Source organism: Anolis carolinensis, chromosome 3 (assembly GCF_035594765.1).
Source record: "Anolis carolinensis isolate JA03-04 chromosome 3, rAnoCar3.1.pri, whole genome shotgun sequence".
Taxonomy (NCBI): Eukaryota; Metazoa; Chordata; class Lepidosauria; order Squamata; family Dactyloidae; genus Anolis; species Anolis carolinensis.
Window position 1 is genome coordinate 252,079,345 of NC_085843.1, and position 15,684 is coordinate 252,095,028.

General features: G+C 38.3%; 1 protein-coding gene across 1 annotated transcript in view; it reads left to right on the forward strand.

The window, feature by feature from the left end:
• col4a3 (collagen type IV alpha 3 chain) overlaps window positions 1–15,684 on the forward strand; it is a 107,104-nt gene that overhangs the window by 30,443 nt on the left and 60,977 nt on the right. Inside the window, exons 2-3 of the mRNA XM_008106255.3 lie at window positions 12,202–12,258; window positions 15,005–15,094. Coding sequence (XP_008104462.1) covers window positions 12,202–12,258; window positions 15,005–15,094 — 147 coding nt within the window. The remainder of the gene's footprint in view (window positions 1–12,201; window positions 12,259–15,004; window positions 15,095–15,684) is intronic.

The window sequence follows — 15,684 nt, forward strand, 5'->3', positions numbered from 1 at the left end:
CTTGCTTTGATTTGGACATCTGTAAAATCTGTCCAAATCAGTTTGATTCAGTTCTAGATTTAGATTTTCTTCTCATCTTTAGTGTACCATGACTCAGCAGAAACCACAGAGGGGAAAGGGCACAAAAATTGGAATAGTGATCTTCAAAGCTGAAAGAATCCTAGGCATAGGGAAAGATAGGCCTAGGGAATATATGCCATGAGATACACATTTCATAGTCCTGCTTTTCTAATCAATAGTCTTCCTTGCAGTTCAGAGAAAGATTCAGAGACAACAGCCTTCTGCTCAGCAATGGCAACAACATTGAACAATTTTGTGACAGTACTAAATTGGCATTGGGTGGATGGGTGGAATAAATAGACAACTACTTATCACAGAGCTTACCAGGCTCATATTGTCTCACAAAAAAGGAGGATTTAGCCAATATTTAATGCCCCAAACCCTGATTTTTCATGGGATCCCATTATCAATAGCCAACCGTAATGAAACCTTATGTACCATCTGACAACCAAGAAATTTGATTATTTCATACATAACATTTCTTAAATATAATTAAAGAAAAACACATTTAAGAATTAAAGCCAGAACTTCAATAACTTATTATTCATTTTGGGAAGAATTCAGGTGCTCCCAAAGCAGCTTCCCCTATTGCTTTGGCTTAGCACTAAAATTACTGTATTATGTGAATCTAATGCGCACCCTAATTTTGGCAAGGTGATTTAGCCAAAAAAGGTGAGCATTAGATTCGGGTAAATACAGTATTTTCATCCTATTATCATAGGCATTCAACAAACAGGAAATCTGGCTACCCATTCAGAATGCATATTGATGTGTTCATTGCTAAGAGGACCTGAAGGTATGTCAGAATATGAACCTTCTATTGTCAGTCTGGTTTTCTTCCAGAAGAAAATCCAATTCACAAATGGTTGCACAGTGTGTTTGGAGGAACTGACATATTTTTACTGCATCTCAGAATCTCTTAATTTTTCTCTATGTTGTCTATACTTATTGAAGGTTTAATAATTGGATTTTGTTATACTGGTTCCAGCAATCACCAAAAAAACACATAAAGCTCTTGATAGTCTTTGATAATTCTAGTGGATTCATGTTGGATGCTCACAATGCATGAAACGATTCTAGTATATTGGCATTTTGCTTTGCTAGCAGTATTCTAGAATTACTAGACCTGACTCACCCAGTCCTTGCATTTACAGTTAGGTCCCTCCTTCTACAAACTGCTGCTTAAGCAAAATTCGCCAATTACTTAAGCTTGTTCTTGTAATTTGAATGCTCTTTGTCTCTCACACTTGGATGAATTGCCATTTATAATACAAGATGTAGAAGTGTAAATATTTTAAAGAAATATGGGGCAAGTGGAGTCTGGTAGCTGCTGAACACAAAGTTGCTGGATATACAGCAGCCATGGGCAAACTTTGTTCCTCCAGGTGCTTTGGACTTCAATTCCCACAATTCCTAGCAGCCTCAGGCCCTTTCCTTTTCCCCGTGAGCCAATTAAGAGGGGAAAGGAAGGGGCCTGAGGCTGTTAGGAATTGTGGGAGTTGAAGTCCAAAACACCTGGAAGGCCGAAATTTGCCCATACCCATACCTGATATACAGGATGTTTCAAAACAATGGACCCAGTTTCAAAGCATTATGTTTCATGATAGCAACATGTTACAATTACACAAAAAGTTACAAATGGTTTAATGAGTTTTAAGTTATCACATTTCATTAATTGTTTTGAGCTAGAAATAATAATAAATAATAAATACTGAATATATCATTAGGTTACCATCTTATGAATGACTGAGGCTAGGGGCTGTTTGTGCACTAGGAGAGGCATCTTGTGGTATGAAATTCCACCCTTTCATGTAGTAAGAGTTCATTCATGAGCGGTTGGTGGTTGCAGAGATGCAGTGACTGTCAAACAGCCAAATGACTTCCAGGCACACCAGGAAAAATTATATCCCCTTTATGCTTAGAGCTCCCTTTAAAGAGTATCTAAACAACATTATCTTCCTTTAGATCATTCCTCAAAACTTTCATTTTCCATAGGGCTTCTGGAATTATCCCTTCATCTTTACTCCCTTTATTAAAACTAAGCCAAAGTAGCTATAACTACAGTAGGGACCTCATCAAACTTACTTTTTCGTACTAAGATACTAAAGAAACAGCCCAGCAACAGATGAGCACACTGCCCATCACACAACTTTACTGGACTTCCTGTTGAATCCCCACACCATCTGGAGTGGAAGCACCATAGGATGCTTCCCTCCTAACACAGGAAGGATCCCATGTTGTGCTCAGCGCTGCTTTAGCATCACTTCCCCTGTGTAATGAGGGAAGTATCGCCCTGCATCTCTGCCATTTCGCCATAGAGGCTTGGGCATCATTAGTCGCAGTTCTTTATATCTCACCTTTCTTCTGTCCTGAAATTGTGGGTGATATACATGGGAAATCCAAAGATGCATTTTTCCATGAGGGCATTGGCTGACCAACCCCGCTTCAATTCAGCAGGGGGAAAGCATTGCATGCCCCGACACCATCCATTGAACAAAACATATGTTAATGTACAGACATTTATCCCTGGTAATTGGACTTTTTTCCTACTTTAGATCTTCAATTCAGATGTACATGAGGGCCCTTCTACGCTGCCATATAATCCAGAATATCAAGGCAGATAACCCACATTATCTGCTTGGAAATTGATTATCTGAGTCTACACTGCCATATAATCCAGTTCAAAGCAGATAATCTGGATTTTATACAGCTGTGAAGAAAGGGCCTAAGTATCTTTCTTTAAATAAGTATCTTTCTTTTAAAGAGACAGGCACATTTGGAAAGCATTTATGATAAGAAATTACAGTAGAGTCTCACTTATCCAATGTTCTGGATTATCCAACGCATTTTTGTAGTCAATGTTTTCAATATGTTGTGATATTTTGGTGCTAAATCCGTAAATACAGTAATTACAACATAACATTACTGCGTATTGAACTACTTTTTCTGTCAAATTTGTTGTATAACATGATGTTTTGGTGTTTAATTTGTAAAATCATAACCTAATTTGATGTTTAATAGGCTTTTCCTTAATCCCTTCTTATTATCTAACATATTTCCTTATCCAACGTTCTGCCGGCCCGTTTATGTTGGATAAGTGAGACTCTACTGTATATCTGTATCTACATCATAATCAGTTTTCAAACATTGCATGCAGATCACAGTTGCATGTATGTGCTGTTCACATTAATTTAACATAAAAGTTTCTCAGATATTTTCTTTAGCTTTGAATACATTATTGAAGTTTCTACCAGACTCAAACTTTGTGCCTTTATAGCCCATGTCTGTTGTTCTGCAGCCTCAAACTATCTCAATGTACCTGGGATTGTCTTGACTGATCTATTGTCCCACTTTTTCAGCTGCTTTTCAAATGTCCTCATTTCTCTTTTTTTCCCACTTTCCCCTTTGTTCTCATCTTATTTCAATTGTCTTCTCTCCTCCTGTTGACTTAGCAGGGAAAGAGAAGGCAGTGACATCTTTCCTTTCCAGGAGGCTTGGGCAAAAGCAGCATGTTGCAGCCTTTTCTAGCTTATTTATTTTTCCAAATTAATATCTTGACCACATTCTGGTAGTTCTTGACAACATGTGCCCCAGTGTTCATCTGTGAAATGCCTGCACTACAAGAAGGGGTGTTCCTGTTGCCTCTGCTCTGTCCCACACACTTCAATTGCAGCTAGTTGTCAAATGGCATCAGAATATTTGAATTGTTTTGATTTACTTCTCTCACCAAGATATTGAAATTTGGTGCATGGGTCCTCTAAAGCACCTGGATTATTGTATGTGTCTGGGATTTGGAGTATATCTCTTAATAATTATATTACATCCAGGCCACACAGAAGAGCAAAAATTGGCATATCCATAATCCAAAACAAACTGATTGTGAAATTTTTTTTACACAGAGCAGTCAAAACTTGGATCATGGTGTTTACCTTAAAACAAAGGCCCACAGCATTCCAGCACTGAAGCAGCCAAGCCACATCAAGGGAGGAATGCTGGATTGTGTGACCTCAGTTCCTTCTTCACATACTTCTTCAGACTCTAATTTGTTGGGTCTACTGAATCACCACTCCTCAGTCTTTGGAGAGCAAGGTTCATTTACTGATTCAAGGCAATTTTATTTATTTATTATGTTCTTGCCTCCCACTTTATTCAAGAAGCTGAAGGTGACCCACATGGCAAAAAGTTAATAAGAGTCTATTATTGTCAGCATAAAGACTTAATAATGTTTGGTTGATAAGAAAGATTAGTGGGTATAAGAAAAGATGACTTGTCTATATTCAATTTTAATATAATTGCCAACTTATGAGATAGAGTGATATTATCAAAGGACATCTAATGAGCATCACATTTGTTGAGTGGAATTTATCAACCAAGTCTCTGGTGGTCCAAGTTGTCCATTCTGTAGTCTGCCATTACAAGATAATTGGTTCCAGCTATTTATTTGCCATAGGACCCCTGATGGTGCAGTGGGTTAAACCGCTGAGCTGCTGAACTTGCTGTCCAAAAGGTCGGCAAGTCAAATCTGGGAGTGGGGTGAGCTCCCGCTATTAGCCCCAGCTTCTGCTAACCTAGCAGTTCGAAAACATCTAAATGTCAGTAGATCCATAGGTACCTCTCCGCTAGGAAAGTAACAGCACTCCATGCTGTCATGCCGGCCACATGACCTTGGAGACATCTACGGACAACACTGGCTCTTCAGCTTAGAAATGGAGATGAGCACCAACCCCCAGAATTGGACACAAATAGATTTAATGTCAAGGGAAAACCTTTACCTTTACCTTTACCTATTTATTTGCCATTTCAGTCTTTTAAACCAGTAGCCAGACATACAGTCAGCTTTATGTTTCAATCTTTATTTGAGGAAATAACAGTTTGACACCTGACCTGCATACCATAGGCATAAATAACATGAGTCAGATTGCTATGTCTGCATGCCTGGCTAAAGTGCCATCTTATCCTAAGTGGTTATGAAGTTCAGGTTTATCACCTAGAAGTATGAAAAGTGTTTCAGAAAATATTTATTTCTTACCTACACACATTCTTTGGAGGAACAGCATCCATTTCAACTGTCAAAAGTCTGAAAAGTTTCACTTGCTGGATTTAAAATATGGGTGATAACTGCATATAATTTTGTTCATTAATTACACTATGTAACAAAATTAATTTTTTCCCCCTGGTTTGAAAGAATTATTCCTGTTTTATTGTCCGGTACTTACTTTGAAAGTACTTGTTATACTCCAGAAACTTTGTTTTTGTGGCTGCCACAAACTAGGTGGAATTACTTGAGACTTGTTGAGGTATTCATGGAAAAACTATAGCAAAATTTGCTGCAGGATGTCTTGCAAAAACAATTCTTTGCAATTTAATAAACATTTTCCATGTTTTTATAATAGAACCAATTAGAAAATGGCATTTATAACCCAGATATTACATAGCGTTATTGCATCTTCTGTGCCACCTTTCCTAGAAATGGCACAGGATGTCACCCATGATTGTCCTTGGTCTCCCTTTTCCCTCATAACCCCATGAGATAAATTATATTAACTACAAATCTCTTCTGCCAAGGAAGGCCTATCTTCCCTTTCTGTGATGACCTTCCAGTAGCAAGGGAGGACAGTTTTAATCAGACAAGCTTTAAATTATTTAGCTGACTGCATTTTATTAATGTTTACATTCTTTTTTGTTGACTGTTTTTTTTTAATCCTGCATTTTATTTTATGTTTTATTGCCAAATACCTTGAGCACCATTTGGTAGAAAAATAGGGAAGAAAATTAGCAGAGATAAAATTAATAGAATGATATGGTGAATGCATCTAGATCACCCAGTGTGATTCGTGCGTAATGGGTAATCTGTCTTCTGATCTTGATAGTATTGAACAGATGTTTGGTATCATTCAGTATATGCAAAGAAGGAGCATTTTGCAGTGGTAGACTCTGCTCCCTCCTCCTCCATCTTCTTCTCTCTTTTTTCTTTTTGGTCCACTTGGCTAGAAGAATGTTGCACAAGAGTCTACGTGCCTTCACATGAAAGCATTCTGCTGTACAAGCATTCCAGTGCAAATGGGGCAAATGGAGAGTTTGCTTCAGTCGTATTTCCTCCATCAGTGCCGCCATAAACAGAAAAATAACATCTTCCCAGGAGTTATATGATGAGCTGGAAGAATGTTGCTTTTGTGTTTATCAATTATGATCAAGCTTCCATCAGTCAAAATAATACGCAAAAGTATTTGTGTGCTGGAAAATAGTGGTGTGGCTATACTACACAAATGTGGAAATTCAGCACTGTTAACCTAGAGGTGAGGTTCACTGGAGAATAGCCAATACACGTTTGTTATTTAATTGGATTGTTCCTCAGCGAACAGCCATGAAGAAAACAACCTGCATGCATTTTTCTCCCACGAATCTCCACAAATACAAGGGCCTTTCACATGTTGTGGGAACATTCAGACAGAAGTTTGAAAATGACTGAGTTTGGGGTCTGATATGACTCTGGTACCTATAGATCTTGGGTTGTTGTATGTTTTCCGAGCTGTATGGCCATGTTCTAGAAGTATTTTCTCCTGACGTTTCGCCCACATCTATGGCAGGCATCCTCAGAGGTTGTGAGGTATGGAGAAACTAAGCAAGGAAGGTTTATATATCTGTGGAAAGTCCAGGGTGAGAGAAGAACTCTTTGTCAGTTGGCCAGTGTGAATGTTGTAGTTAATCACTTTAATTAGCATTGAATAGCTTCATCTCCTGGCCTCTTCCTCTTCATCTCCTGGCCTCTCAAGAAATTCTGTTTACAGTTCTCCGAATGACAAGTACCCACTAATGAAATAAGAACAATTTATTAGATATCATTGAACATTGCATTATGTACATTAAATGAATATAAATGTCAGATAAGTGGTTACAAATCACAATCAAACTGTTGCATTCAAAGTATGATGAAGGGTAGTTGCATTCACAACGGAGTAAACTTTCTTGTTTATTTTCTTGATTCTTTGTAAAGGATGAGTAGACTCCTGATCCACAACAGGGTTTCGACTACCTATAGTCTTTGTCTGGTGGTAGGGTCTGCAAATATTGGGTATTATTCCAAAAAGCAAGATGGGAGAAATCCCCTCTCAATTTTATATTATTTAGACCAGAATTCAGAACCAATGCCATTCAAACCATTATTCCATCTACAGTTGTGCAGTGGGTTAAACCTTGGTGAACTGCTGACCTGAAGGTTGGTTGCTGACCTGAAGGTTGCCGGTTCGAATCCGCGAGACAGGGTGAGCTTCTGTCTGTCAGCTCTAGCTTGCAAGGACATGAGAAAAGCCTCCCAGCAACACATTCGGGCATCCCCTGGGCAACGTCGCTGTAGATGGCCAATTTTCTCACGCCAGAAGCGACTTGCAGTATGTTCTCATACTGACACGATTTTTAAAAGTAATTTAATATTGTTGATTACATCGTATGGCAGTGCCACATCCCTGTAAAGTTTCTTTCCAGCCTTTTCTGGAGATGCCAAGGACTGAATTTAGCCTTTGGATACAAAGATTGTTTTCTAACATTGCTCCTCAAAGTAGAAAGTCATAAACAAGCAAGTGAAGGCTCCAGGCTCCACAGTTCATGGCCATTGGATTCCATCAGCTGCACCTTTATTTACTGATGAGAAAAATGTAAAACAGTATTCTTAGACTAAACCTAGGATGTTTTGCTATAAACCCTTGATAGTGGTACTGGCAGGAGACAATATTTACTCTAGTTGATTCTTTTGCAGAATTTTGTCAAGACCTACAAATTATGTATAACTGTTGTGGAATATACTGTCTTATTTAATCTCCTCCCTCTAAATATTAAAAAAAATTCCCCTGCAACAGAGAAATACCTTGCAACTTTTGATAGAGCTCAAACAATGGCAAAAAAAAAACCTCATTCAGGGTTTTCATGCAATACACTCAAAAAGTTTAGGAATACAGATACACATACACATATATAGTGTATTGCATGAAAATCCTGAATGAGGGTTTTTTTGCCATTGTAGGGCAGGGACCCTTTCTTTCTGGGTCCCTACTTTCATAGTTTTATAGTGTAACACCGTATTTTTTTTTTTTAAAAAAAAACATTATAAGGAAATTAAGCAGTTTTTAGGATGAAACTTTCAAAAAGTTTAGGAATGCAGATACACATACACATATATAAAGTTTCATCCTAAAAACTGCTTAATTTCCTTAGAATTTTTTTTTAAAAAATACGGTATTACGCTATAAAACTATGAAAGTAGGGACCCAAAAAGAAAGGGTTTTTTTTCCAAGTTGCATATCTGTTATAGCCCACTGACTCGATTCTTATTTAACTTTCCCATCTCATCATTCTAAGGCATTCAAGTTTTAATTTAAAACAAATTACATGTCCAATTACACTAGGCTGGCGCTGTGTTCTGCCTCTTCTTCTAGCGCAGTGCTGTGTCAGCTTGCTTTGCCCTTTCACTGACAGTTCCAATTCAGCACAAGCAGAGTAGCCCGGACAGCAATAACCGGACTTTATAAAGTAAACAAAATCAGTCAATGGAGCTGTGATTTTCTGTTGAAAAGAAGTCACCTTTTATTCTTAACATTCCACTGTACAGTCCTGAATGTGTGGTTGGACGACAGTCAGAATTATAATTCAAGGAACATGAAAACAAACCTTAGCTTGGATCCTAATTTTTCTTCCATGAATGGAACAGAGTTCATGAACTTTCTCATCTTCCTCTTCCTTCTCAGATGGAGAGTTGATGGGAATTATCACTACCTTTTTTTTTTTTCGTCCATGGCTCCCAGAATCCCCTGGCAAACTGGCAAGAGGAGTCTGAGTGTTGTAGTCCCAAAGAGTAACTTTTTACAATCTCTGGAGATGAGCAGCCGTGGAAGTTGTGTAAGAGGCTAGAAAGAAAATGTGGAAAAGAAATATACTGTATTTGGTTGTTGCTACTGTTTTATTTTGTGCTTTCAGATTGGTTTTGACTTACGGCAACCCTAATCAAATCTATCACAGAGTTTTCTTGGCAAGATTTGTTCTGAGGTTGAGAGAGTATGACTTGCCCAGTGGGTTTCCATCACCAATCAGGAATTTGAACCCTGGTCTCCAGAATGGTAGTCTAACACACTGAAAATTGTGAGCCCCCAGTGGTGAAATAGGTTACTTCCTTGTGCTGGAAGGTTCGAATCCAGGGAGCAGGGTGAGCTTCTGCCTGTCAGCTCCAACTTCCCATATGGCAGTGGTTCTCAACCTGTGGGTCCCCAGGTATTATGGCCTACAAATCCCAGAAATCCCAGCCAGTTTAACAGCTGTTATGATTTCTTGGAGTTGAAGGCCAAAACATCTGGGGACCCACAGGTTGAGAACCAGTTATACGGGGACGTGAGAGAAGCCTCCCACAGGATGGTTAAACATCACAAACATCTGGGCGTCCCTTGAGCAATGTTCTTGCAGACAGCCAATTCTCTCACACCACAAGTGACTTGCAGTTTCTCAAGTTGCTCCTAACATGAAAAAAACCTGAAAACTGCTACTGCAGAGAGTTTATTTATACCTAACTTACAGAAACAAGAAATATTCTCATTACTAAACCCACTTCCATGCCTACCTTAAATAATAAATGACATACATATGAATCTAGGAATGGACAGTGCTTTAAACAATTATTTTAAATACGGAATAAATAAAAACCATATACATGTGAACAAGCAACATCACAGTCTAGTCAAGATGGTACTTTAAACTCAGTGTGGAGTAACTAAAGTAAGCCAGTGACAAAGGAAAAAGTTCAGGGAGAAGAGAGGAGAAGCAAACTGGGGTATTTTGAAAGCAGCTGAAAAGTGGGAAGACACTGGATTAATCAAGATAATCTTGGATAAATAGGGATGGCTGGAAGTTATGAAATAAGAAAAATAGTAATACAGTAGAGTCTCACTTATCCAACATTCGCTTATCCAACGTTCTGTATTATCCAACACAGTTTGCCTTTTAATAGTCAATGTTTTTGTAGTCAATGTTTCAATACATTGTGAAGTTTTGGTGCTAAATTCATAAATAAAGTAATTACTACATAGTAGTTACTATGTATTGAACTGCTTTTTCCGTCCATTTGTTGTAAAACATGATGTTTTGGTGCTTAATTTGTAAAATCATAACGCAATTTGATGTTGAATAGGCTTTTCCTTAATCTCTCCTTATTATCCAACATTTTCGCTTATCCAACGTTTTGCCAGCCCGTTTATGTTGGATAAGCAAGACTCTACTGTACTTCCTTCCTCAAGTTGGAATTTGAAAAGTTTGCAAGGCCACCTTCTGTCACTTTTATCTTTGAATTTCTTGAACCTAAAAAGCCTATTAATTAATGACATAATCTGTGCAGTTTGAAATGGTGATATCTACCCAGCTCTATGACAGAGAAAGATCCAAGTAATGAATCAAGAGTCTTCAGAGATTGCACAGTTTTAGGAATTTTTTCATACTAAAATGATTGCCTGCAACAATGCAGTATGAAGATTTACATGTGTGTGCCACACATGTACACTTAATTCTCTTCAAGGAGTTGGCATTTGGAATTGTTTAAAAAATGTTTCAAAATACCTATAGGTATCAGGTGACTTCTCAGTCTGGTGAACAATATAAGATTTCACTAATTGGTCCAATTAGGCAAACGATTTGAAATCGTTGTGTTTTGTTGAGATTCGGCTTGTAATTTGGTCTTGCCACCCTAGAAGCCACAAAACATTTGTCATGGGAAGGAGCTGTTAGATGAAAGGAAGAGGGTTAGAAAGCCACCCAGAGTGTAACCAATGAAAATCGCAAGCAACGTTCCAAAAACTCAGTACATAAGACGAGAAGCTTGAAACCAATGTTTTGGCTCATAAATTCCAATACAAAGAACTTCACCCCCATGGCAGAATTTCTTTTTCTTTTCTTGGTTCTCTTTCCTTCTCACTCTTGAGGTCTCTAATCCACATTCTTTGTGAATTGAGAAACTACTAATATCCTTGCAAGTTGCAATAGCTTTGTAATGGAAGCAATCAGTTTTGAACTGTTAACATACCTTCTAGTCTTTCACAGATGAAAATTAGGACACATGCAGCCAAATAAAATCAGAGTTTCATCAACATGGAAAACATTATTAACAAGGATGCATAAACAAGCTACGAGAAGTTGCAGCAACTTGGTTTGGCCTGAGCCTGCTGGGAAGGGCATGATTCAGAAGAAGTCAATAAAAATATATGAAGAAACCAATAGAGGGGCGGGGAAAATCCTGCAAGTTATTCAGAGATCATCCAAAATTATAGTGAATACAGTTTGATATATGGAAGCCTATTTCTTATTTCTGGTCCTCAAGGTTCTGGTTTGTGAAAAAAAGAATCAAGTGATGGGACTGTACCATCTAATGATTCTAATGATAATTCAAATGCATTGATATGTCTCTGGGAGTTTCAGGTTTTGTGATTTTAATTAATGTAAAAGTTTAAATGGAAACTTCTTATATAGATATAGAATCATAGAATGCTAGCGTCGGAAGAGAACTCGTGGGCCATCCAGTCCAACCCCCTGCCAAAAAGCAGGAAAATCACATTCAAAGCACCCCTAACAGATGGCCATCCAGACTCTGTTTAAAAGCCTCCAAAGAAGGAACCTCCACTACAGTCCGGGGCAGAGAGTTCCACTGCTGAACAGCTCTCACAGTGAGGAAGTTCTTCCTAATGTTCAAGTGGAATCTCCTTTCCTGTAGTTTGAAGCCATTGTTCCACATCCTAGTCTCCAAGGCAGCAGAAAACAAGCTTGCTCCCTCCTCCCTATGACTTCCCCTCTCATATTTATACATGGCCCTCATCATATCTCCTCTCGGCCTTCTATTCTGCAGGCTAGCATGCCCAGCTCTTTAAGTCACCCTCATAGAGCTTGTTCTCCAGACCCTTGATCATTTCAGCCGCCCTCCTCTGGACACATTCCAGCTTGTCGACATCTCCCTTAAATTTCGTTGCCCAGAATTGGACACAATATTCCAGGTGTGGTCTGACCAAGGCAAAAATAAAAAGTAAACACACATTTTAAATGACATAATAAATTACATGTTTTAATAAAAACAAATAAGCTATGGCTTTTGTAAAAATGCTTTTTTCTTTTTCTTTTTAGAACTGTGTATGCAAAGGCAAAAACCACTGCTATTGCGATGGGACAAAAGGCAGTAAGGTAAGGGGGTGTGTGCATTTCACTGTTGTTCATCTCAAATATTAGTAGATTCAAATAGAACATTGTAATTCTAGAGTATAAGAATACTGATAATTTTGACAATTATACAAGACAGTGGTGTACTCCCTCCAGTGGCAAATGTTAGAATAGCATAATGCCATTCTAAAATACTGCAAATTTATAACTTAAGATAATAACCAAACTATCTCTTTCATACATTTTTTTAGGATAGAGCTTTCCAAACTATGTACCTAAGAGTGTTAGCTGCAATATGTAGGTATGCTATATGAATGTAACAAGAAATGTCTGAGTTTATGTGAAATAAACACAAATTCCTATATTATATATAAATAAATAAAAATGTTTTTAATGCGATATAGAACAATCTGCCAGAAGAGGTCTGGCAGCTAAATTAGCTGTTGGAATTTAAAACACAGATGAAGACCAGTCTCTTCTGGCAGACTACCCAGCCTGTTTTAATCATGCATTTTAAACTCCCCCGGCGGCACAGCGGATTAAACCGCTGAGCTGCTGAACTTGCTGACTGAAAGTTTAGAGGTTCGAATCTGGGAAGTGGAGTGAGCTCTCACTGTTAGCCCCAGCTTCTGCCAGCCTAGGCAGTTTGAAAACATGCAAATGTGAGTAGATCAATAGGTACCGCTCCGGTGGGAAGGTAACAGCGTTCCATGAAGTCATGCTGGCCACATGACCTTGGAGGTGTCTACAGACAATGCCGGTTCTTCAGCTTAGAAATGGAGATGAGCACCAACCCTCAGAGTTGGACATGACTAGACTTAATGTCAGGGGGGAAAAACATTACCTTTACTATACTTTAATAATAATAAACTTTATTTGTATCCCACCCCATCTCCTCAGGGGAATTGGGGCAGCTCAAATTAATATAAAAACAAACAAAATCAGGCAAAACACGAGTAAACAGCATCAACAATAAATATTATAAAACACTGGTTTAAAACACCATCATTCCTATGAGTTAAACCCAGGCTGGACCAGACTATTCCCCTGTGGGGAACCGGCCTTAGGCTGATGATCTTATGATAATGGCACAAAATCCATCAGACTCAAGGAACGATCTTGTGGGGTTGAGAAATAAGGCATTTTGGGACTTCCTCCAGGGTTAATGAGTACTGTGATAAAACAAAGAATTAATAGTTCTTTCCAATTTTAAAGTGGCGAGAAAAAGAATTAAAGAACTGGAAGTTACAATTATGAAGAACAATAGTGTATTATTTCAAAACTTTTGTTAAAAAATTGGAAAGAAACTAAAAGAGATTTAGAAAAATTGGGAAGATTAAATTTACCCCTTTGGAGGGAAATTGCAGCAATGAAAAGAACTTGTACCAGTGGTTTCCCTTACCTGCATCTGATAAAATATGTCCTCTCTACACAATTCCTAGGTCTTCCAGGCAATGTTATGGTGTGCCTCTGCCAGACATTGTCCATGGAGTCATGCTAGAGGACCTAACACACCTCCAGTGCCTAAAAATGTGTCCTCCAGCATGACTCTGTGGTCAACTTGAGTAGAAATTATTCGTTCAACAGGGTTTATTATTATTCACAGTTTCTCATATCCATGCAAAGCCCTGGGATATATCCCCTGTGGAACTGGAGTCCATGATGTACTTCCAAATGATCTCTATTAATGGCAGAATGAAATTTCCAGATATATTTAGGTGGTGAGAAACCTAGAATAAAATTTGAAACATGTGATGCTAAGGAAAGCATATTTCTAATATTAAATTGTATTATGAGGCTTATTGAAGGGAGAGATATTAATGCTCAGATATAAGAGTCTTAGGACCTCATCCCATGAGGCAGGGACGGGACGTCATATTACTGTGATGTTATATCCCGTTGCGTTTGAAAGTGAATTGTATTGTTTCTCAGATCTCATCCCACTTTATTCATTCTTGTCTTTTCTCCTGAAATCACCCATTTTCAGATTTATCACACAAGCAAGCGCAGTTCCCGTCCACTCAATTTATAAAAAACAAATTGGGAAAAACTTGAGTTTTCCCTCAAGTTCCGGTACTCTTGAGGAGACCCAAGGCATTGGGGTTTTTTTTTTAATATTTGACGTTTATTTATTTATTTATTTATTTATTTATTTATTATTTACAGCATTTATATTTCGCCCTTCTCACCCCGAAGGGGACTCAGGGCGGATCACATTACACATATAGGCAAACATTCAAAGCCTTTTAACATAGAACAAAGACAAGACAAACACAGGCTCCGAGCGGGCCTCGAACTCATGACCTCCTGGTCAGAGTGATTCATTGCAGCTGGTTGCAGCTGGCATGCTCTCCAGCCTGCGCCACAGCCCGGGACGTTCTCTGACAATCCTGCTACTCTCAAGGAGACATAAGACTTTCTTCTTAAGACAGACCCCCCACCCTTCTCTGGGCTCTCCTTAGTTTCTCTCAATCTCATTCTTCTCAAGAAAGGCATCCGGCAGGCCAAGATGGAGTATAAGAGGAAGGTCGAGGATCATTTCCACAGTAGCAACACGAGACAGGTGTGGCAGAGGATTCAGTTGAAGCCATTGTCTCTCAATGTACTTTATCTCATTGGGATCATCATTAGGGGAATTGTACCTATTCTTTAAAAAATCAAGTTTTATAAGCATGCAAACACTTCTAGACCTTTTAAAATCTACAGTGAATTTTCAGCACAGGCCACATGGACATTTCTAGAGGTTTATGCCGATTCTTTTTTCTTATAGGGTGAAAAAGGCTTTCCTGGTTATCCAGGTCAATCTGGTCAGATGGGATTTCCCGGTCCAGAAGGTCCTCCTGGGTTGCAAGGACCCAAGGTATGTTGTAATCTGATGAGACTAAATGAATCCTTTATAATTAAAAGGGAGGTTATGATAAATTATTCTGGCATATGTAAGACTATAACTCTGGAATATGTAAGACATTCGGCACAACAGTTAAAGTGATGTCGAGATAGAGAATGAAAAAAAAAAGGGAAATACTGTATGTGTTTGGGGTGCTTGATCTTGGCAACCACATCGCAGCAAATTCAAGGATGATCAGAAATGAGACAAAGCCACTGATGCTAATGAAAGATTAATTGGTAACCAATGGATGCAGTAGACATCTTATAGCAAAACATTGGTCCCATCTACAATGCCATATAATCCAGTGTATTAATACAGATTAACTGCATTGAACTGGTTATATGGGAGTGTAGACTCATATAATCTATTTCAAAGCAGTTAATCTACATTCCGAAAGATCTAGCCAGAGTAATGGATGGTGGAGATGGCACTTTTTTGCTTGATATTGTAGTTCTTTTAATGGCTAGAAGACAAGTGAAATTTCACAGAAGAACAATTAATTTACTTTCTTGGATCTTCTATAAAAATACATTTTTAATGTAATTAATTTTATTTTCCTT